Source organism: Mixophyes fleayi, chromosome 7 (genome assembly GCF_038048845.1).
Source record: "Mixophyes fleayi isolate aMixFle1 chromosome 7, aMixFle1.hap1, whole genome shotgun sequence".
Classification (NCBI taxonomy): Eukaryota; Metazoa; Chordata; class Amphibia; order Anura; family Limnodynastidae; genus Mixophyes; species Mixophyes fleayi.
The window spans coordinates 137902967-137928624 of NC_134408.1; the positions used below are offsets into that span (position 1 = coordinate 137902967).

General features: G+C 41.2%; 1 protein-coding gene across 2 annotated transcripts in view; it reads right to left on the reverse strand.

Annotated features, from left to right (window-relative positions):
- Positions 1–7633: 7633 nt before the first annotated feature.
- ACVR2A (activin A receptor type 2A) overlaps positions 7634–25658 on the reverse strand; it is a 31331-nt gene continuing 13306 nt past the window's right edge. The window contains exons 2-12 of one of the 2 annotated variants that reach the window (XM_075180927.1): positions 20983–21196; positions 19753–19862; positions 19108–19262; positions 15737–15760; positions 14874–15017; positions 13753–13896; positions 13328–13473; positions 13051–13165; positions 12611–12749; positions 12388–12518; positions 7634–12250 (exon numbers count right to left, since the gene is read on the reverse strand). In XM_075180927.1, coding sequence (XP_075037028.1) covers positions 12056–12250; positions 12388–12518; positions 12611–12749; positions 13051–13165; positions 13328–13473; positions 13753–13896; positions 14874–15017; positions 15737–15760; positions 19108–19262; positions 19753–19862; positions 20983–21196 — 1517 coding nt within the window. In that variant the 3' untranslated portion in view covers positions 7634–12055. The remainder of the gene's footprint in view (positions 12251–12387; positions 12519–12610; positions 12750–13050; positions 13166–13327; positions 13474–13752; positions 13897–14873; positions 15018–15736; positions 15761–19107; positions 19263–19752; positions 19863–20982; positions 21197–25658) is intronic. The other variant, XM_075180928.1, reaches the window with a different exon arrangement.

Genomic DNA, 25658 nt, shown 5'->3' on the forward strand with positions numbered 1-25658 from the left:
AGCCTCTCAAGTATTTTGGAGGCAAAGGGGAGAAGAAAGATGGGGCGATAGTTGGAGAGAAAGGTGGGGTCGAGATTAGGTTTCTTAAGAATGGGGGATACAAGAACGTGTTTGAAGGTGGAGAGGGAGAGGTTGAAGAGGAGGGAGCAGGTGGCGGGGGAAAGGGAGCGAAGGAGGTGGGAGGGGATGGGGTCCAGGGGACAGGAAGATGGAGGAGAGGATGAAATGAGAGAGTGGACTTCTCCCGTAGTGGGGCGAAAGGAGAAGAGGGAGTGGTGGCTAGAGGGAGAGGGCGGAGGAGGGGAGGAGGAGATTTCGAGACGGATGGCCTCGATTTTAGAGGAGAAGAAGGAGGCAAAGTCAGTGGCTGTCAGGGAGGAGGGGAGAGGAGGGGCGAGGAGGGGCGGGGGGGACAGGAGGGTGTGGGTGTTGAAGGTTGAGGGTGTTGAAGGCATCTAGGCTGCCCATTTTTAACCTATGGTAACCTCAAACCCTAATTGGTCATTTAATCTTTGTAAGGATATCCTTATGTCTATCCCAAGCAAGTATTAGCCTCTACCACCTCTGATGGGAGGTTATTCCATTTATCCACTACCCTTTCTGTGAAATAGATTTTCCTCAGATTTCCTCTGAACCTACTTCCCCCCAGTGTCAGTACATGTCCTCGTGTTCTAATACTTCTCTTCCTTTAAATAATGTTTCCCTCCTATACTTTGTTATAACCCTTGATATATTTGAAAGTTTCTATCATGTCCCCCCTTTCCCTTCTCTGCTCCAAACTATACATATTAAGATTTTTGCTGTAGGCCATGCACCATTTTAGTTGCCCTTCTTTGTACAGTCTCTAATGTGTTTATATCCTTCTGGAGATACGGCCTCCAGAACTGAACACCGTATTCTAGATGAGGCCGTACCAATGACCTATACAGTGGTATTATTACTTCTTTCTTTCTGCTACTGATTCCTCTCCATATACAACCAAGCATCTGACCTGCCTTCCTCATTGCTGTGTTACATTACTTACCTGCCTTTAAGTCACCTGAAATAGTGACTCCTAGATCCCTTTCCTCCTCAGTAGTTTCCATTATAGTTGCTATAAGCAACATCTCCACTTTTTCAAACCCACAGTTTAGTAAATATACCCCTAGGAATCTTATCTTGCACGGAATGGGAACTTGCCAAAGTATTCATTACTGTGCGCTGAAGCCATAAAACTATATTCACCAATTGATTTTATTATTTTAAGCTTGTTTTATTAATAGGGAATTTTTTTTTTTAATTTTTTTTTTATTACGCTGCAATTAATACATTAATTTTATCTGCAGCACTAAGCTTGAAATGTAATACAGTATTGTAGTGAACAGGGAAGAGAGAAAAGCAAGAAGTGATGTTTATGGCTACTTGTTTTCTAACTGAATTGATGTCAAATGAAAATTATCAATCCAGCTCACAAGTAGATATGTTAGAAACTTAAATGTAAAGGACATGTATACCCCACAATTGCATTTGTTTTTTAAGTGTATGTAAGTTGAGCTGCTTTAACATCACTGGCCTTGTTCCTGTGTGTAAGCCCATCACGCAGAACATTTCTGCTCAACACACCTGTCTCTTACATGCTGCTGGGACAATTGGAGAAGACCCTCTCTCCTAACATGTCACCATTTTACAGCAGGGGGCCATTGGGAGTACAGTGGACATATAACCTTATAGAGTAACTCCAGGCATAATAATTTGCTTAACGAGGATCATTATATTAGGTGCTACAACTTACTCTCGATACTTCAAATAAAACTCTGTCTGAAATCATTTGCGTAAAATACCGTTGCTGCTGTTGGACTGAGAGATTGTTAAAGACGGACACTCCTTAACAACATCTGTAACCACGGAAACAAACATTATAGAACTGTCATCTGCCAGCAGCATTGTGTTTTGGAGTTTTAAGCTCCCGATGTTACGCAGAAATCCTACGTCAGGTGTGAGTCATCACAGTAACCGGAAAACTGATTCTAATTAGGCAAAAACATTTTTTTTTTCTCTTGCAAAGTTACCCATTACGAGCAAACATTTTATTTATTATTTATATATTATACTGCTCAGCCTTTGCTATAGTTATTTCCCAATTATAAGTGCTGTGCAGTTGGCTGGTGCTATATAAAAGATAATAAATACCTTTCAGACAGTGACTGGCCACGGTGCAATATCAGCATATAAGGCTTCACAACAAGCCTGATAATTATCTGATTGAATTTGATCTAATTATTATTGGCCATAATGGAAAATGCTGTTGGACTGATACACACATAGCATTGTGCTCCAGTGATGATACAGTGCTGTAAACCCTATGGTACATGGAGGATTTTAAATGCAGGTTTGTACCATTTACCATTAGGTAAACTGCATTACTATTATTAACATTTATAAGGCAGCACCATACTGGTAGTACAAATAGGGTAAACACAATTATGTAAATTAACATGGTATTAGAACCAGATGAGATATGAGGGTGCTATAAAACAAGACAAAAGAAGAGTGTAACAAACATGAGCAGCATAACAGAGGCGGAATTAGAAGGATGACATGAGCAGCGTACAGGGAGGAAGGTTGGATATAAACATATAGCAGAGGACGTACCAGAAACAAAAGTAGGTGGCAGGAGGGGGGTGCAGCCTAGAGGAATAAGCAGGGGGGTTGGTGACATGCTTTCATTCTGAAGTGGGGAGGGTTTAGGCCAGGCCTGTCCAACCTGCGACCCTCCAGGTGTTGTGAAACTACAAGCCCCAGCATGCTTTACCAGTAGACAACCTGTTGATAGCTGGAAGTGCATGCTGGGACTTGTAGTTTCACAACATCTGGAGGGCCGCAGGTTGGACAGGCCTGGTTTAGGCTGTGGTATGTAGGCTTTGGTGAACAGGTGAGTTTTGAGGGGGTGTCTGAAGCATTGAATGCTGGGGGAGGGTCTGAGAGGGAGAGGGGAGCAACACAAGAGACAGGTGGGAGGTGGTTATAAAGGGAGGTGGGCAGCGGCCATTACCCATTAGGTTGGGACTAATGGAGGGGGGTAAGGAAAAGGTGAGAGCCTTTTGGAGTCAAGAGATGGGCTAAGGGTGAGGATAGGACAAGGCCTGTTATTTGGGTAGATGTCACCAGCTGGCAGGAGCAGAGCTGTGGGTGGAGGAGGTCAGGGTCAGCAGCCTGTTGAGGTAGGAGTTAGATAGGGAATGTGAGGCTTTATGAGAGCGGCAGTGAGACACTAGGAGGATGAGAGTTAGGCAAATGGGGTAAGTGATTGGGGAAGATGTGTGAGGAGTATGAGAGAGAGGGGGGTCTCAGACTGACAAAGAGGCAGGATTTGAGAGGAAGAGGGAGTATGAGTGGAGGAGAGGTGGTGTGAGTACTGACGGGGAGCATGGGATGTAAACAGTGGAGTGGTCAGGCAGAAGTGTGAGTTGTAGGGAGGGCTAGAGACAGCTTGGCATGCCCCAGAGAGAGTGCAGGGTGGTGGTACTTGGTAGTAAGTGGAAGAGATTTGTGATGGTTTTGAGAAGATCAGTGTCCAGTCAGCCCAGCATGGGTTGGAGGGACTTGCTGGAGATCCTGCAGAGATCAAGCAGAGCAGCATCCATATATCCATCAGGAAGGAGTCCAGTAGCTGCTAACGACCAGGCAGAGGTACAGCCTAGTCCCCCAAGGTGATGAAGACAGGTAGCTGCAGGGTCAACTGGAGGAATGAGGCGTGGAGGACCTCAGTTGATGGTGCTGAAGAGACCTCTTGGTCATTGGCTGGTCCCCAGTCAATGTAGCAGTAGAGCCACCAGAGGATGAGGGGCACCCATAATAGGGCTTTGGTGCCCGAAAACATATTCAGGTGGATGGATGGTGGCACTGTGGAGAAGACGGTTGGAGCAAACAGGTCAAACTGCAGCTGTCACAGCTCTGTACAGTTTGCTCTGTTAATAATCTGTTTTGACCTGTTTGCTCTGTTAATAGTCTGTAATTAAACACAACGGTGTTTAATGCAGCACAATGATACTTGTGTGCTCCTTTTCTTATGGGCGAGCGCTGTATTGTGAAAAATTATGTGGGGGTTTTTTCACTCCCTAAAACACGTTCATGTGGACAGACTTATTTTAAACCCTCCATGACTACACCAATTTTTATGTTTGGCAATACACCAGTCTCACCTACAAACTGCACAAATTACAGACTAATTTCTTTCAACATCTCAGATTTGAAATTACTTCAAAATCAAAATCCTCACCACTAGATTGAATGGTCACCTCACAAAAGACTGTTACATAGACCCAGAAGGCTTCATCCCAAATAGACCAGAAACAATATAACAATTCCATAACTTGATACATGAGACTTTGATCTCCACACTCCCAGTCTTGTGAGCCATTATGCGCACACATAGGGTAGCTTGAGTTCCTTGCCTAAAATATTACTTCAGGGCTGAACAAATATTTTAGAATCTAGAAGCAGGATCACTAGACACTGAAAATGCCGTCACTAAATTATACTGGGACTGGATTCATCTAACTACATAAATTCAGTTTTGGTCCACACTTCTGAAAATGGGATATAGCAGTGTACTCCTCTCCTACAGCTAGGAAACAACGTATCCAGAATGGTTCTACCACCTTCACTACACTATAAGACACGTAACATAGCTGGCCGCTTTACTGTGACCAATGATCCCCAAGCTTTTCATATCAGACAGAACCACATCATTCTGTCATCACCAATCTTACTCTCCCTTTAAGCCGATGATGTATTAATCTTCACCAGTCCTATTGCCTATTTATCGGTTTGTTTTGATGAGCTGCACGCTTTCAAGTTTTTAAGTGAACTCCATAAAATGCAAAGGTTTAACTATTGGTCTTCACTGTGACGTTACTCAAATGCAATTTCAACTTTACCTGGCAGACTTGTAATATTGTGGGCATACCTTACCACACACTTGGTCTAGATGATATTCTTATAGAGGCCATTATATTACTTTTCCACAGTCTTGGTGCCTTGAGAGCGTCTCAAGTTTACAGTAAGGTCAATTCTTTCATTTTACATGGTAAAGACTCATGGGGGTGAATGCATCAACCTGAGAGTTTTCCGGCGGGTTTGAAAAACCAATCAGATTCTAGCTATCATTTATTTAGTACATTCTACAAAATGACAGCTAGAATCTGATTGGTTGCTTATAGGCAACATCTCCACTTTTCAAACCCGCCGGAAAACTCTCAGATTGATACATTTATCCCATGGTCTTTAAAGCAATCGTCCACACACACACACACATAAGAGGGGAGGTCAGAGTAGTCCTTGCCTAAAATAATATTGCAGGGCTCTACAAATGTTTTAGGAGCTGCTAAATCTTAAAACATTTTTTTCCCATATGGTATCTACTAAATAGCAGACTACACACATTACCCCCTCCCTCTTTACACAGCTCATCCCTAGACATGATACATCTATCCAAATGACAACCCTTCTCTACCCTCCCCCCCTTTCCTTCCTGCACTTCATCATGGTCCATTTAATAGTTTTCGTCACCGTCACCAATCAAGAATCATTAGCCAATCTAGTCCTCATAATGTAGCTTTATTTGGTAGTTAATAACCCCTCTCTTACCCACTGTGCTGCACCTCTGCACTTAATCAAAGTTGGGAACAGTTTATACATCAGCTCAGCCCAAATTACCTCCATGCCACCACTGAGCCCATTCGATCAGTTCCAGAATGCTGGACCATGTGTACTGGATTCTGCGGTGTCAACTAGATTCCGGTGTTGGTGCTCAGAGCAGAGTGCAGTCTTCAGAAAATGCAGATGACAGCAGCTCTGGGAGGTAAATTCTGATCCAGCAGATGAAGTTAAGTGCAGAGTCTGATTAAGACCCCATGGGGCCTTAGCCAAGAATTTATTTTGCCCCCTCCCCCCCACTTGCAAAAATAAATTAAAACTCACCCATAAAAACGGAGCCTTTTGGCAGGAGCTTAGGTTGCCTAACGGATGATCCGGCTCTGGTAAGTGCCATGGCGACTTGACCTTGGGGGTTTGTTGAGCCCTGTAACTATAGAGCTGCCCATCTTAACTTTATAGGGTCACCCTGACCCACACATTCTATAGGTACACTGCTTACATCTATCTCCTATTCTGTGGTATATATAGATCTCCTCACAAGCACAGTCACTCTCTGCGATACAGTTGGAAAATCACCATTGGCATGAGTTACAGTCAGTCACTCTTCAGGCTCCTCTTACTCTGGCTCTCATCTAAACGGTTGTCTCTCGAACGTAGTGGATTTAGCACTGAATGGCAACCCAAGCCCCTTCCATAAGTTTGTGAATTGCAGAGAGGTGGACAAGGGTAACTTGCTCCCCTACAGTCAACTAGAGTTGGGGGAATCAACAAAAAGTTTAGTGCTGGACAACACTCCATAGGGGTTTTTTTTTGTTCCCCCCCCGAAGTGTTTCATATCACAAAATACTGAATTCCTCCCCAGCTTTCACTAAAACCAGATCTAAGGCCCTGGGATTTAGTATGCACCCTTAACCATTGTGTTTTTGCTAAAGTAGAGATTCCAGAAAGCCATTTAATTGAGCACATATAGTCTACAACCTACATCTCCTCTGAGGAATATTTTCCCTTCCCTAAATACTCTGGGTTGGAAGACTAATACTTACTAGAATGGCTTATTTTTTTCAGCTCAGGGTCTTTGACGATTGTACTATGTATTGTCTGCAAAAGCCAATAGAAAATCTAGTCAAATTTTTCAGTTGAAATTGTGAGCAATATGGAGGACAAATTTACTCAGTATCTGAATTATTGTAATCACCCCACTTCAGCCCTCAAACACTTGTGTATACTTTTGAAGAGTCTAGTGTTATTTTGTATGTGGTTACTAGCCTGAAACCTGTATTTAACAAAACAAAAAGTAGAAACTATTGATTTGTAATTACTGGGTGTGCAGTCCCACTAACAGCCATAGGGCTCATCCACACAGGAACCCAACAAGTAAATGGAGCTGGATAACAATTATCATGTTGGTGTCTATGGTGGCAATGCCGCTGTACAGTGTTCCCTGCAACCTTTATTAAATACGTTGTCATTGGAAACGGAATCTTTACGGTGCCTTCTAAATCAGACGCATCCAGACCACAGCTCGAGGTCATCTCGCTTTCATCATCATTTATTTATATAGCGCCACTAATTCCGCAGCGCTGTACAGAGAACTCACTCACATCAGTCCCTGCTCCATTGGAGCTTACACTCTAAATCCCCTAAGACACACACAGACCGAGAGAGACTAAGGGCAATTTAATAGCAGCCAATTAACCTACCAGTATGTTTTTTTGAGTGTGGGAGGAAACCGGAGCACCCGGAGGAAACCCACGCAAACACAGGGAGATCATACAAACTCCACACAGATAAGGCCATGGTCGGGAATCGAACTCATGACCCCAGTGCTGTGAGGCAGAAGTGCTTTAACCTATATTAATGGGCTGTGTCTTCATAACCAGAGTTACCCCCCCCCCCCGGTTTCTGTTGCATTCCCACAAAACTAAAGACCATGAAATGACCGAGTGATCTGTTTATATTTACTGTGACCTTCAAAGAAATAGAAAAAAAGTCTCAATGTAAGTGTCATTTTCATTTTTATTGGTTTTGGTTTTTTGGTGGGGATAGCATACAGGTTTTATTTATTTGTACAATATTTAACAATCACTTTTACCAGGGTATTTTCTGTAGGTACTTGCTAAACAAAGGAGAGAAAAAAACAAAACAAATAAAAAACCAAAAAAAAAGAACTGCAGTTATTAAACAGTAGTACAGCAAGCTGTTCCTGAATGCTGGCCGATACACAGAGCCAAAGCTAGAATTGCTTACCAAATATCAGAGGTAACGGATTATATGGACTGAGGAACTGCATATAATGACATAGTTGCTGGTTGAATTATCTGAGGTAAATGATTTTCCATCAAACGGCACTTTCCCTTTGCATCGTTTGGCAATGAAACCATAAATAATTTTATGCATATTTATACCAAATGCACCTAGTAAGAAAAGCCATAAAAAGTTTTCAAACAGAGACTGGAAAACATTGGTAAAAAGTGAAAAAACCTTTAGCAAACAAACAAAAATAAAAAAAATTGGCAGTTATAATAGTCAAGCTATTGTCACAGATAATCGGGATTAAAAAGACCTTCATTACATTCAGTACATGTCTCAAGGCATTGGGAAAACAGGTCAGCGTTCGTTTCTAGATTATGAAATGTATCGCTGATTTGTATTGTCAAACACTGATCTAGTAAACGCTTCTGAGAATAAGCCCGATTAGCGATTCTTAGCGTTTCTTGACTCATTTCTGCTCAATTTAAATTTGAATCGGATTGTCGTTCAAGCCAAATATTTGGCTACAGATCTATAAGTCAGATGAGAGACTTAACATATACCCGATGCTTACACATAAGAGGCTGCTATTTTGGGGGAGGATAGTGTTAGTCTATCCCGTCCTAAATACTGGTACACTGGCAGCATCAGCTATATGAAGGTTAAAGTAGAACAGATAAGGTCACAGGATTAGGAGAGAGGGGTGTACACACTTTAGGATGTTCCCATCTGTACATAAATGAACTGTACATCTGACCTCAGCAAGTAGATTTAATAGTCAGACAGCAGTTTTAAAGCTGAAATCAGCATAGCGTTTGTTGTACTATAAATAAATAAGGTGTTATTGGTATACTGTGAAAATGTGTCTATACAGGAGGCGGCGGTGATATTGTACATACACAAAATAAAAAGCTATAATGGTGAATTCATTAAATAAAATGCTCAGCGAGCAGGAATATTTTTTTTTCCATTGATCTAAAGAAATACATGATTTTTAGTATGTAACACACATATACATACACTGTATACATACACGAAATCCCACCCAACAGTGACTATTTGGGGAACCAGTTGATTGTTTTGATCCTGGTAAAACACCAGTAAGTTAAATGAATTGATCCATCATATACAGGACATGATCACAGAAAAGGACATTTTTTTCTTTGCAGTAAATCACTTTTTAATGGAACCACGAGCACAAGACCAGAGACCCCTCTCACACGGCCTATTGTCCATTCATCCCTGTGTCCATAGAGGATACTGCTGGGGTCCTGGGAGGTGGATTCCAGCTTAGCAGAAGATGGCCAACAAGTTTTTGACCCTAAACCAGCCATTTACGGCAAAAGAGAATATACAGGATACATGGGCATCATTTTCTTCAGCAAACACAAGACCGTCCGAGCATTAAAAAATACGCCCGATTTTCCCTGGGCGCACTCTACCCAGGGCATAAAGTCTCAAAAGCATTACAAGCTATTGGGAGAGTTTTTACCTCTGGAGATAAAATTAGAGATTTAAGAATAACATACAGTTACTTATTTAAGGCAAGTCACCAGACAAATCCCATCGCTGCCATTTGTCGTTGGCATATTCGAAAGGGAGAAATAAGTTAACAGCTCACAATTTTTCTTTAAAAAACAAAAAAACACAATAATTCCTGGTCAACTGCTAGAATACAAATCCGCAGTACAAATGCGCAGATTTTAAGTTACATGATTTTTTTAGGGAAAAACAAACAACTTTGTTTAAATACTTGTTAAAACAAAAAGAAAAGAAAAACACAACTTATGCCTGATAAAAGTATCCGATAAATATTTACTCAAAACAATGTGTTTTGAACAGAATCTCTTATTTTAATAACACTCAGAGTACCATTTTACCATTCCTGTGTGTGGTGGGGGGCAGGGGGGTGTAGGGGGCACAGCTACTGAAACCTGAGGGAAACAAGGTCACAAAGAACTAAAAGTTTTTTGCATGTTGAACCTAGACGTCCATCACTTTCTTGCCTCCTTCACGCTGGTCATTCTGTGGCTTGAACTGTATTTTAAGGGACAGGTTAATTATACATTCTAAAGAGGAAAAGTGGAGGTATTGTCTATATCAACCAATCAGATTGTAGCTATCATTTATCACGTACATTCTAGAACAGAGGTGTCCAAACGCAGCAGTCAGGAACTACCAACAGTCCAAGTTTTCAGGATTTCTTTAATCATGTACAGCAGAGTTAATGTTCCTGGAAAGGTAATTATCACACCCGTTTCTGCATACAAAAATCCTGAAAACATGACCTGTTAGCAGCTCTTGAGGACTGAGTTTTGGGCACACCTCTGATCCAGAATGTACACGATAAATGATAGCTAGAATCTGATCCTCCACTTTTACTTTTTTTTAGAAGGTTTAGTAAATCTACCCCTAATTGACCAATGTTTTTGCCTGACCAAACCTGCAGCCCGGGACATTACACCCTTACAGTGAGCTCCTGATTGGTAAAAACAAAATTTCCTGCATATAAAAGTTGACAAAACGTAATACTTGCTCATGTAGGTTCACTGTAAAATTACAGAAAAACAAAGCTTTGCTTTGGCATGCACAGAACAAATTAAAGGGCACCTCTGCCAAACAAGCAGTGCAGGCGGCCATTCTGTTAGCTGAACTGTATTGACGGATAAGGCAGCCTATTCATACACTAGGAACCAGTGATACTGGGACCCAGTGCATTGAACAGAGAGGTGGCCTTCTACCAAACACTGGCTCAGCACACGACAAGGCTGCTTCCACTATGTGTGGGGTCACGGAGGCACCGTACCTTCCTCCTCTCCACGTTGACACAGACTTTGGCACCTATTCCTATGTCCAGCCGAAACACACCATGGTGTGTCAGTCGGTTTCTCTGCTAGTGTGTCCTAACCACATCAGTATTGGTTACACCGCTATTTGCATAATGGAGAATATTTCACCAATTTTCCCTGATTATATTTCTCTCTATTAAAACTGCAACACATGAAATCTGCGGTGCAAAATCTGCATCAGTTTATAGAAACGGGGAGATCTCTGGACCGCAAGTTTCCAGGTCTGCGCTGACGCGATGGCACGGTGTGACTAATTCTGTAAGCGTAGTGAGGAGTTGTGGGTTATGAAGCTTCCTGAGGAGATCCGGAAACAGCTGTGCTGGCCGTTCTCTGAACAGACGACACACACCACAAAGAAACGGAGGAGAACCAGTGTTAGCGCTTGCAAAATTAAAAAGAAACATGCTTCTATGTTCAATAATTCCTCAGACACAGCAAACCTATATAAATACACTGGCAGGTAAGATAGATTTACCTACCTGGGGTGGAGTGGGGGCTCCAAGAAATTAAAAAGTTTATAAAACACTGTTTAGGAATGGTTATTGGCTGTGGACATTAACCTTTCCAGTGAGAAGGGCTAGTAAGTCATTTATTTAACCCATAAGCAATGCATCACCTTGGGTGGATATATAGGCGATATCTCTGATGGGTTAAACATCTCTTACTGTGTATTTTTCTTTGTTAAGTAACACATTGAAAATGTGGTACAACTGGTTACATTTATTATTAAAATTGCTTAGTGTTTTCAAATGTATAATTTAGAGACTGTGGAACTGAGGTATAGGTTGTCGAGGGAGGTTAAAGTACGCTTGGAAGCCTCTTTAAAGTGTCCCACAAATTATTTTAGGTTTCTATACATAAAACAGCAGCACAGGGAACATTCACAAGCTGTGTCATATTGGTAGTACAATAGTCATTTATAGAAACACAACAGCAAATGCAATAAAAACAGTTACCCTTTTTTAAGTCTGAAATGAAATGCTTGATTGAAAATAAAAAAAAAAGTATATATATATATATATATATATATATATATATATATATATATATATATATATATTATAGCAGTAGTTCACTCAAGGTTTCAGTCCTTTCTGACATGATTAGAAAACTGGTGTCAGTTAATTATCCAGGGAGAGGACAGTGTTTTCTTCATATTTAATTCATTCCTCTATTTGGGGCAGAAGCGTTGCAGGTCCCATGGAATGAAATAAGTCTGGTGCTTCCTATATGACGGACGTTGCAAACAATGACCAACCTTTCTGAGAAAGTCATTCCGTAGCTTAGCAGCTCTGAGTTCTGTTGGTCAAGTGCAAGTATCATAGACTAGATTCCTTGGGCGGGAAGTCCACGTTCGTCACCATGGTGACCACTGTCACAATATCCTCTGTTGTGATAATGTTTGTAAGTCTTTGCATCTGGATGACCCTCTCCTCCACGCAGCCCGCCGATAACCTGGCCTCCGCGTCGTGATCCCAGCACTCCTCTATCGTTTCACAGAGCATCGCCAGTCCCTGGACGGAAACAGAAACCATTTAAGAACCAGCCTACAAGGCTCACAGATGGGACACAGGCACCAGGAACATCTGGTATTTTATAACAAATATACCGTTGGCTGCAGGTAGACAGCCAGGCAGGCCAGGTTACTCACCGCATGTTTCTGCCAACAATCCCTTAAAATGGGTCTTTTCTTTTTATGTACAACAACCTCCTGCATGTCCTCCAGGGACGGGTGTTGGCCCGCTTCCTCCTCAAACGGTAACATGTACTCATCCACAGGACCTACGAAGAGGGGGTAGCAAAAATACCAGTCACCAACAGTTCCATGTGACAGCGACATAGCCGCCCCCCCCAAGGCTATATATCATACTAACCATCCGATGCCGTGCACCGCGACGCCAGCTCCCAGAGAACCAGGCCCAACGCATACATGTCTATCCTTAGGAAGGCGTCTCTCTGGAAATTGATAGCGCCCTCTAGCACTTCTGGAGCCATGTACCTCCGAGTGCCCACCTGAAATACAACGGATGTCAGAGAAATGAGCGGGTGGCGGTCACACTGCTTCCGTGCATCAAACTGCCATGTAACTGTTCATCTAATACATCACTTTCACTGTAAGCACATTGTAAGATAAATATTACCAATGCACACCCTGCACAGAGGCAATACTGTAACATGCTTAACCGTTTAACCACCAGACACATATCCTGCCCATTCTCCAAACAGGAAGTGTGTGACAAGGTTACCATGACAACTGTCCACACCCAACCCCTGCTCCCACAGCCTATCAAACGGACACGAGTCGGGCACTTACCTGGCCATGAGTGTCGCCAGCAGATTTCCCAGCTTCAAACTTTAAAGCCAGACCGAAGTCTGCTATACAGGCCGTCAGGTTGTTTTTCAGGAGGATATTTTTACTCTTGATATCCCTATAAAAAAAATAAAATATATATACATATGTATTAAAATGTGGTTAGGTGATTAGGAAAGAACTTTAAGAACAGGGGGGGCTCTACATCTATGACACCCTAATGATCACGTGTTGGTACATAACATAAAAGATGGGGGGCTGAGGATGGAGGCAGACCTACCTGTGGGCTATTGCCGGTTTATGCCCGTCCTTTAGACCTGGGATATCTTCGTGGAGGTAAGCCAGGCCCCGAGCCATCGTTTCAGTAATGTGGTAGAGTTCATTCCAAGTGACAACATTTGCCTTGAGAAAGTCTGTAAGTGACCCCTGTGAAGGGAGTAATCACAGTTACACACAGAGCACAAGAGCTTATCCTGATCACTGTAACAAACACAGCAGATTAAGGGATAACATTAACTGACCATGGTGGGCAACTAGATATACTTCAAAAAAATGCATGGACGACCCTACAACTTTCAAAAAGCAGCACAAGAATAATACACAAATAAAAGGACACTTTAAATAAAAAAAAAAAAAAAAATGCGCTTTGACTGTAGAGAAGTTAGGACGCAGTCCATTAATTTCAACCATAAATCAATCATTTACCTTGTCGTGGAACATTGTTATCAGCCACAGGTCTGTGTCCAGGTTAGTCCCACGCTTTTCTGCACCAATAAACTGCAGTATATTTTCATGCTTCATGCCAGGCAGGCTGTAAATTTCATACTCATTTTGCCACGACAATTTGTCCTGGATGGAAACATGTACACAATTACATTCTAGCTCCGTTAATACAACAGCATAGTGGCACAGTGGTTAGTATCGCTGCCTCACAGAACTGGGATCATGAGTTCACTTCCAACCAGGGCCCTAGTTTTGTGGCGTTTGTATGTTCTCTCCGTGTTTGCATGCGCTTCCTCTGCGTGCTCCACTTTACTCCCACAGTCCAAAACACAACGGTAGGATAACTGGCTTCTGACAAAATGGACACGTGTGTGCGTGTTAGAGAATTTACATTGTAAGCGCCAATGGGGCAGGGACATAATATAACTGGCGCTATATAATTATTTTTAAAAAAAACTATTAACGTTCACACTTCATTTGTTATGTGGCCAGAATCCCAACAGACGTACACATGGGTCCATTTTGTCAACAAGTATGAGGTTTTGGACTGTGAAAGGAAATCTTTTTAGGGCAAATTCAGTTCTGTGAGAAGCCCGGCTGAGCACACTTCCAGTTATTACGACACTGAAATCTTCACCTTATTTTTGCTCACACAACAATGAGGTTCAAGCAAAAGTAAGCAAAGATTTCAAGCGGCCGCGGTGGTAGAGTCTTTGCGGGACGTTCCAGCGACACAGAATTTAATCTTCCCCTTGAAGTGCTACTCACAGGAAAATAGCTGTAGCAGTTTTATTTTTGACATAGCAGTGATCACAATTAATGGCTACTGAACAATTTAACACAATAAACTAAATTCACCAAATTAGACTAATTATGACCTTTTAATGTTTTAAACAGTTGTTACGTTTTTCTCAAAGTGTAAAGAAAGTGTCGTCTAACAAGCAAACTGCCTTGGCGGGATTCCTGGGGCAGGAATTTAACATACGCTCAGGTTACAAACATTTCCTAAAAACACATTTTTGTGTACACTGAATAGAGATAACAAGTCTGTGCAATCAGTATAAAGTATTTGGACAATCAAGTTTAAACATGCCATGACATACCTGTAAGGGGAATATTTTGACAGCTACAAGTTCGTTTAATAACTGAGCTTTCCACACGCAACCAAACCTTCCTCGAGCTTTCACCTCCAACAACTGCAGAGGTTTTAACCCCAGCAGGGGAGAGGGCGGGGGAGGGCCTGGATCCTGCAAGAGAGGTAGCCGTTAACGTCAGGTTCTGTGTTACGGGATCACGACAAAAAGGCTGTTTGTATCATACATGCAATACCTAAGGAAATGTACATCGCAAAACAGACTGTTCTGCCATAATCTGGAATCATTCTTCACCATAATGTTTGGACATAAGGATGAGAAATGTTGCAGACATGTAGCACATGCAAAGTGACACGTGTGTATTTACAACATATGACAAGTTAAAGAAGGACCTTTTGTAGGCTCTTAAAGGAAGAGAGCTATATATTGTATATCTGTATTCCCTAGTGTGGAAGTGCCTCACACATGTGCCAGATTTAAGCTTCAAAGCATGCCAGAAACAATAAGATCAAAAATTATTTTAAGTTGTTACGATTAATAAGCTCTAACTATAATGCCCAATAGTTTTGACTGTTCTAGCAAATAGCATACAGTTCTTTAGGTATAACTTGGAATAAAACAAAATCATACAAAGCATCAATTATGTACATTCCTCTTTCCATTAGACAGCCCCTGTAACAGTGAGCGAAGCTAGTTTTTAGAAACTGTTAGACAGTATGTTGTCGCTATTAATACATCACAATGTATCCAGCATTGATCACGTGCGCAGGCCATGTGTGTTTGCATGTTACAGTCTGAAAAGTAAAAAACACCCACAAATGTATCATGCATAGCGCCCAGTGTTACCAATCTGCGGAAACAAATCATCTTACCTCTATCATAATGTGAAAGGCGTGCTTGTGAAGAAAAACACAGATGCAAAAGGAATTACTATCTGCACCTCATTAAGTTCAGGTCATTTTACATTCCTAGAATTGCATGTGTTTCTATAATCTCTCCAAGACTACAGAAAAAAACCAGACACTAAATAACCGTGTCAGGCCAAATAAATCCCATCAGTCCTTCTAAACATGATTAGAAATCTGCAGCTCGGCCAATATGTAATCGCTAAGACATGCAGGAAGGCTGCACTTTTACTTTTGTGCACAAGAGGTCACTGTTGTAGTAAAAACTTCACATCTCTAAATCAGTATAAGACAACAAGAACCCGACATACTCTCTCTCTTGCTGGATGGAGCGCACAGAGCACATCTAAGGTTAATCAACTGAACGGACATATTGCAGATTTATACTCAACATTACGTCCTACCCATAAGATGCAGAAATACATATCCCTCCACTAGTAACTAGAAGGTACAAGGCAAAACGGTCATGGGAAATATGACCGAGACAACCTATTTACATCCTGCTGATCCAAGCACGAAGGTGAGAAGAATAACAAATGCTTGGACAGGACAAACAGATATGCAGGGTGTTATAGTCATCATGGCTGAGGAGTGGATATGTAACAGGATTCCTAGAGCAAATAAAGGTTCTACATGCAGAGACTGAACCTGCCCAGCTGCTCCATCACAAACTACAACAAATCACTCGATAAGTGGAAAGAAACAGGAAAACTAGTCCAAATCTATTGTGGGAGTGATTCAAAGACCATGTACAAATGTCATTGATTGCTAGCACATCAGACAGATCATATCTATACATCCAGACACTCACAAACGGCACAGTCTTTACTCCAGCTCATTATCCAGACAGTATAAGTAACTACATCTTGGAATTGTTGTTTTTGAAACAATCAGTAACTTTGCATCCTTAACCAGTAGGGGGCAGCGTCCACCAGCAGGACATCTATAAAGAGGGGGCACTGACCTCCCAGCTCAAGCTGAGGCCTGTCCCACAAACATGTACTAAATGGTGCCACGTCTTCATTTTGTACATTTATTCTGGAAACACAATCCAATACGGATTTGAAGTCACTAACAAATACTTTGATTTAGATTTGTTTTATTAGTCCGTCTCACTATAATATCACTAAACCTTTCCAACACAAAGCATTTACCTATTGTTTTCCCTATGAAAGTCTTTGGCCAACACAGGACTCCTTTAGCTGTAGCTTACCAATAATGCACAGAAAGTGTACAAATACATTAACCCGCAAACACCTTTGTCTGCATACATGACAAAGTGTAATTCCTATCAAAACAACCGCAACTTGCATGATCACCCACAATGTGCATATACTAATATCACTGAAAACTAACATTGCAGTGATGGCAGCTAGAGGGCGACAGAGAACCCTAGTACTGACAGTGTGCTACAGATACGTGGACAACACATCTGTGACACAGATTCCACGTGTTCTTCTCTGCACAATCACGAACATTCACCCATAAGGCAGAGCAATCTAGAGGATCCATATCATAAGGAAAACAAGTAGTTTATTCTTGGACCAGTTACCCCTGTGGTATGAACACAGATAAAAATGTACAAAGCTAACAGTGGCGAGGAACAGACCCGGTAATTTGGGGACAATGTAGAACTTTCACTTGTCACTTATGATTACCATTCATTATAGACTTCCCTTTTCCTTGCGTGTGGATAACGCTCCATACTAAGCGTTAGGCTGCAGGATAACCACTGAACAAGCCTCACCGGTGACATCACAGGACACAAACATCTTAAAAACCGCTCACAGACGTCTATATCCGAGGCCTGGCTGCAGCCAGTGGAAATCAGTCTATACGGACAAACATCTACCTATAGATTCCTACACTCACCATTAATGCAACAGCTACAAGACAAATAAAACTGTTTAATCCTGGGGTAAGCAATGCAATTCTCTCCTCTAAAAAAACACACTTGTCCTAAATTACTGTAAGCTGCTGAAATGCAAACAAATAGTCTAACAATCCCATAGCTGCTACAGGCCAGTATACAGCACTGGGTAAAATATTTGGATCAGATTAAAGTGGAATTAAAGACATTACATCCAGTTGCATCAGTTCTATAGTAACCGACTTGTCTGACAGAGCTGACATTTCTCTCAATGTGTCCGTTAAAACAATGTTCCCCCTTTGTCGGATAAAGCAGCATTAAAAAATAATAACACCTACTGCGTTATACAATCATTATTGTAAGATTAAACCGTACTGTGTGTATACCGGTTAAGTAAAAAAAAAAATATTTAAACTGATCTCAAACCAGGGCCTGTGATTTGCGACAGACAGCAAAATATGGCCGCTGTAACGAGCGCTTTATGCATCATTTTCTGAGTAATTCACTCACTCGCCTCTAGAACACATTAAAGAGGATCTGTTACCGGGTTCTGGGAGGTTAGATTTTCTTTACTACATAAAAGTAGTTGTAAATAAAAAGTATTAAAAATAAAAAAAATCTGTTTCCCCGTCGCAGGTACAGCGAGAGCGCTGTGGGATGAGGAAGGACAATGCAGCCTGAACACTGGACTCTGAAGGCGAGTCAGGCTGTCAGAGTGCTTACTCCCAGCTCCCCTGCCAGAAAGAGAACCTAGCGCTCTATGTATTCAGTGCTCTCTCCCAAGCTAACTGGGTCCTGGTGGAACCCTGGCTATGGTTTGCTTTTTACCAAGTACAGAAAGTGCACAAGGCTCCATCATCAGAGGACATGGTGACCTAAATCATGTTTATATAATGTTTTAGGGTTGGCTCTGGGAAATTAATCCTTCAGTATCAGACTGGCAATACCCTCGTCACTATAAAAACGCGCACACACACACACACACACACACACATAGGGTACTGAAATGAAGGACAATTTTTTATATTTAAACGTACTAAAAAATAAAAATCTGGGAATTTTTTTCTAGTTTTCCTTGCCAGGTTTTTCTACCCCGATATACTATTTAAAGAGCCAAGTGTTCAGTTTCTGCAGCTGTGATAACTCTGAAGCTGGTCACACGTCCCAGTAGCAGCATCTCCTAAACACATGACTGCACCCTGGTAGGACACGGAAGGGAGAGCTCAGGAGCACAGAACAATTACAGGTCGGGATATAAATCAAACCAAACAGATTTAGGATTCCTGTTCCAAGCAGCAATTACAAAGGACTCCGTAAATACAATGTACTCCACATTCTTCTCTGACCCGATGGTGTCAGGTCTCGGTGCACTGACCGCTCTGATTATTTATTCAGGGAGCAAACATACGCCAAGACTACTGCTCTCAGATATCAGACTGAATGCACATGTAATACGACAGAGACATACCTGCGTCGGGACCAGCACCGGAGGGTAGGCAAGCTTGTGATGTCTGTACATCCAGAAAGAGAAGAGGATGATGACCACAAATCCCATGATCGGCACCAGAGAATAAAGTAACGTGTTGAACAGAGGCGGCTTCGTGGTAAGTGGGTTTGAGGTTGCTGCAATATAGAGTAACATCATCAGAGAGAGCAAGCGACCGAGCGGCTGATCAGCACATTACACCAGAGAAACGAACTCTGCATTGGTAACAATGGTTCCCCCCCCTTAGTTTGTAATCTCATTAGAGAGTAGCGCCATCTTCATCGTAACTGTACATAACTTGTATTATGATCCCCTCAATGATGGCAATAAAGCTGCTGTAACTGCTCGATAATCTAATGGTTATGTACAAAACCCCCCCAGAAATCTATAGACTCTCTCTCACATACTGCGACATGCTTTGAACACAATTAAAATGGAGTCAAAACATAACTCTCCCTAGTATAGGGAAAGTGACGGATATCTAAGGTCCAAAGGCATTACAGGGCCTAGAAAAAAGCCGATTTTTAAGCAATACAAAACTAACATTTGTAGCCAAATACATTTCTCTGCAGTGAAAGACAAACCCCAAAACATATTTAAAAAATAAATACAACAAAACCAACTTACGGTGTGTAGTCTCCGTTTCCGGAAGGTGGAAAAATCGCTCATTACAGACATTGCCTTCACAGCAGCAGAAAAACACATCCGGGTTCTCCTTCCGCTCTGTGCAATAATTCCTGGATCAAAACAAAAGATTTTTTATAAACTTATGACCAGCAAATGTACAACATGCTGCAAATATATAATTCCATAGCATTTTCTATTAGCTTAATACAGTATAGTCCCGTTACAGTTCCACCACCTCCCCAATGGTGGTTTCTATGCTGGAGGGGGTGAGGGCACAGAACAGCCTAAACTGAGGACCATAATTTACATGACTTTCCCAACACAGGATATATTACTACAGGGTTTGGATTTTAATGCCGCTTCCTTATTGTAAAACGCTAGAAGTCCAAATTACTGTGATCCAGGTGTAGATTAGAGAGTTTCCCCAGCAGCCTGGTGACAACAGTCAGCCAGCATGGAAGAGGCAGGATAAACAGACACAGTTATTATATACAACCTATTCATATCAGCCGTCTGCTTCCCATTGCAGCTTACACAGATTTATCATTAAACATCCGTCAATATTTTAATATTTTCACTATTTAATATCCACCAATTTTACTAGAGAAAAAAAAACATCGGTGTTAAATGGAGAAAATTATATATATATATATATATATATATATATATATATATCTATATCTATATCTCTCTCTCTCTATCTACTATATAAAGCCTAGTGGCGTGTGGGAAAAAAAAAACCAAGCTGCAGCGCCACCTGCTGGGCAGAGTTATACACTGACCTATATATTTCTTGAAGGAGAAGTGACAGTTGGGAGTGGTTGGTGGTTGCCGGGGGTGACAGTGGGGAGTTTTTAACACCTTAAGTAACTTGATGAAGGATGTGGCGATGAAGATGAAGGATGAGGTGATGGAGAAAAATGATGAGGTGGTGACATGTGGACAAAACCACGTTAAAAAAGGGCGCTTGCGTCGGGAAGTAACGCTCTTCCCCTGAGGAGGCCTGGGCTAGGCCCAAATGCATGACAAGAACCTTTTTAACACCTTAAGTAGCTTGATTTGACTAGAATGCATGAGTATCATGCACAGGTTAACTAAATATATATATATATATATATATATATATATATATATATATATATATATATATATATATACACACACACATATATATACATATATACACACACACACACACACACACACACAGTGCAGTAAATGTGTCTTTACCTGTCATAACAATTTATATCATCCAGCCAGCAGCCTTGCTTAAGAATCTCTACAGAACCAGAGGTGTTCTTCCATGTAGCAAAACAATGTCTTCTCTTGCTCTTGTCATTGTCTCCATGACAGTGCTCAATGCCGCTGCGATTAGTCTTATCATTCTCCCAGCTGGTGTTATAGTAGATACATTCCTTGGTCTCCGACCTGCCCAGTATGGCTCCTGTATGAAATAGACCAGACTGCATATTAACATAGTAACAAATACACATTATATATATTTAGTTCTTTAAATGACCACAATAACTACATAGGATTATAATTCTGACATTGTCTCCCCATCTTACTTTTCCAAACTCAATCCAACCGCTCATAGAAGGAGGGGGGGGGGGATTGTAAATTAAAATACCAACTTTTAATGTTCCTTTAAGGGTATCCTTTAACATGATGAAGCTATTTATTAACAAAATACAAGAGGAAGAGCAAGAAACCTACAACCATCACAGTCTTATCTAAGAACCAGCTCACAATGTAATGCCCAAGGGACCGACGTTTGTACGTTACACACCCAGTCACTTTAATACCACCAGACTCTTGGGCCCCGTACCCACTGGCATTGCATCAAAAAAGCAAACAAACATCGTGGGGGCACACAAGCCAAGCATTTGATAGAGGGTCGATATACAAAATGCGCTCACTTGACTTAATGAGTGTTTTCAAATGAATAGGAGGTATGAAGCTTCTCTTATTAATGTCAATGGCGTTTCTACATGCTGCAAAATCCACTGAAAGGAATGAGCCATTAAACAAATGGGAAAGTTGTGCTACTGTTAAAGTAAACTAGATGTGTCCTCTTCATATTCCCCCCACTGAACACGGTATTAAAGCGATGCAACACTTTTTGGTAAAATAAGGACCTACACAAGATTCATATAGACTTTCAGATGATAGGTTTTGTTTTACCTGTACATAATTAATGTTTTAATGCCAATACTTGGCACAGTGGTTCTAAGTTATGCCATATTACGCAAACCTCCTTTATGATACGGTGAGATAAGCACCTTCGTTTGTAGATAGTAATCCATTTAGAGATCTCATAGTTTTTTTCCATTTACAGATTATCCAATTTGACCTGGAAGTGAATCCCAAGTATAACTGAAAAGATTTTAATTTAAAATTAACTACAGAGAACAATCTGTTTACCAATAATTTGTTTGACCCCGGAAAGGTTTCCAGAGAAAGAGACTGAACTAATTAATGAAGCAGCATCTGATAAGGCCAAGATTGGAGACAGGGATTCACTATTGCCAGGTCACAAATATATCGCTAAAGAGACAGGTGCCTGAATGGACACAGACTGACTGGTCACAGACTACTCGGACAATGATCCCTGTGGTATTACATGTAAACATTATCCTCTCTTGCAGATGTATGAAGTTCCGCAATTTGTTTTACCAGAAAACTGCAGATGTGAAGCATTGAGATCATCAAGTACCTCCATTAATATGATAAAACAAGTGGTGGAGCATGTGTGGGAACATAGATGTAGCATGTTGATAACATGAAAATATACAAGTAAAATAAGACGACATTTCTTGTAGTGCGACGCAGTGCTGACTACATAGGGAAGAACACACGGAAACTGAAAGATCACATAAGAGAACACATTCGTAATATATTTGTAATAAGAGGATACCTCACAGAGAAGCAACAGGTAGGTACAACGGCAGATAAGGGCAACGATACGTACTAGGGCCAGTGACTCGGAGCAAGTACTAGAGGAGGAGAAAGTGTTCTGGATTCAATAATTGGGGACCAGAGAACCAAATGCTCTACCAGATTCATATACACACCCCTTCCTGTTACACACACACACACCCCCCCCCCCCCCCCCCCCGGCTTCTCCCCATCTCTAATAGCTTGTTATAACATCTTATTATGTCCGCATGGATGTCCCAATGTTACCCAAAGCTCAACATCTTCCCTCCTCCCAATGTCATGACAGTAGTAACCACCCTTCACAACTGTCCAAGTCTCCATTCAATGCCACCCTCTTATCTCTGGCTCTACCCATTTCCCATTAGATTGTAAGCTCTTGCACAATCAGGATCCTCCCTTGTTTTCATATCTGCACTTATTTTGCCTGCCTTACATGTATAAGAGGTAAGAGAATAAGGGGATTCCATACATACAGCACTACTACTAGTCATATCAAATGTCATTGGTTATTATTGAGACATTATAGACAGACTTCATTCACCTGTATAAAGGAACACAAATGACTGCAATAACATCCTCTATGTTACACACACACACACACACACACAATACAGTATATTCCAAGAGGACAATTTGTGAGATGAAAGGATTTGCACATATTACAGATTAAACTGAAGAAGTAAATGAGTAAACTTTTCCAAGAGGCTATAAACACAGCTATACAGGATACTGCCCTGTAAGACATCAGGTTACAACATTAATCAACTGGAGGAACAAAGAAACTTTCAAGGGAGTTAAGTTTGCCACCAAATACATCAAAAGACTTGAGTATTTTTTTTCACACTCAGATCACAAATTGGGTACTGTGGGGGTTTTAGTTTGTTTTTTTAATTTACCAACACAGTCCTTATCTCATACAAAAAGGGACATCAAAACATTTTCAGACCTGACAATTCAGAGTCCATATGGCCCCCCAAAAAAAAAAAAAAAAGCAACGATCAATGCATGTATTACATATACATTAGTACACATCATCCTACATAAAACCAGTACACCAGAACCTAGGCCCAAGACATTCGGTGAACACTACCAAACAGACATTGAGGGGAAAAGCCATACAAAATGTTATTTTCTTACAACAATCTCTAGGTCATACACGACTTGTGGAACAGAGATCAATGAGTCCCTCCACCGGCCATTTCCCCGGCTGCTTTCTATAGTCGAGACGAGTTTGGATCGCAGCTCAGAAATCACTGGCGGAGGATCCATCGATCTACTGAAGGAAGCGCAGATGAAATAGGGGACGACAAAACAATAGTGTAATTCCCTGTAATACACAGAAAGCCATCTAAACGCACCAAGTTTTGACTAAAAGATACTAATAGGTCATATTTTATTGTCTAAGGTAGCTATATATTTGATTTTAACATAAATACACATAAAAAAAAAAAAAAAGGATCCAATGGATGGGATTCCTGCCATAGCTCAGAATAAAGGACTAATCAGGGACTAACCGCACTGTGTGTAGGATGCACTAAATCTTCACAGGTCTGGGCATGAGTAGTCCTTATTTGCAGTGGAATGAGTGACGCTTACGTAGAAACAGATGGGTAGTGTGCACGGGGTTTCAAGAAAACACATGGTGGATTAATAAAAGCAAAAATGTGGGCATGTCGCAGTACATAACATCAAACATTTTCTTAAAAACCGAACCATCCCTTTCTGCATAAGCATCAATGATTCATCTGCTGTGCTAAGCAAGTGCTACATTTATACAAGGGTTAACGTGGCTTTTAAAAAGTTTGCCAAACATTGTTCGAGTACACAGATGGGGACCTTAGGCAAAACTGGCACTAAAGTTTCTCATCAAAAGCTATTGGAGATACATTTGCACTAAATTTAAATACAGTCATTTTTAGTGAGTTTCTAACAAACAAAAAGCACAGTTTCTGCAAAAAATGTGTAAACACATTTATAATGCACCAACTAGAGCTCCACATGTAAAATGCAGATTGTACTCTTCTTCACTCTTCCTACTACAGCCACAACGTGTGTGTTCATGCACCCGATTTTATTACATTCTTTTTATATCTTCACTAAAGAGACACACCCATATTTAAATTCAGGTCAAACGTGTTTCTCTGTTGGGAAGAATCACACACCTTCTAGTAAAGGTGAAATACACCCTGCATCAAACCAGTAAATCAGGATCTAATGCCCAAGACACGTGTTAAACACTACCTAGCAGTCATTGATTCAAAAGCATAACGAATGAAAATGCACAATATAAGAGGATGTGATGTGCGCAGGACAGAGTGGAAGTGTGCAAGGGAGGGTTTGCTCTACAGAAATGACAGTCAGGTCATAACTTGCTTTGTATTGTATTGTGTGCATAAGGAGACTGTCAAGAAAGTTCAAATGTTATTTTACCTCCATGACCACAGCATCAAGAGAGAGGCCCAGTATACTCATCTGGACAAAGCAGAGGATGTTACAAATCCCTCTGCCATAATACCATGGCAGCCTAGTGTCCAACAACTACTAGGGCATTATTTGTTAATAATGCACATCTAATATATTGGTGCCGTCATTGATGATTCATCCCAAATAATTATCTCCAAAATTTAGCAGGAGAAAGAGTGATCTGCAACACTTTACAACCACAAGCCATTATCATTGTTAGCTTGTTCAGTACAAGGCAGTATAGATGGGTATTTAGAATGTCCTTCTCCCCTCCGTTCTCCGACAGGTAAATTGATGAGAGATGGAGGCTTGCAAAGAAACTATTAGAGATTATTGATCTTGACAAAGGATGGCTGAGGCCGTGCACACGGCCATCCAGGTCATGTGGTTGTCGGAAGGAGGTGCCGGTAATGTAGAACCACCTACACTTTCCCCATTTCCTGTGCTGTCAGCAGCTTTGGAAATACAGTCATATGATCTTTATTGGCATCTCTCCATAGGGA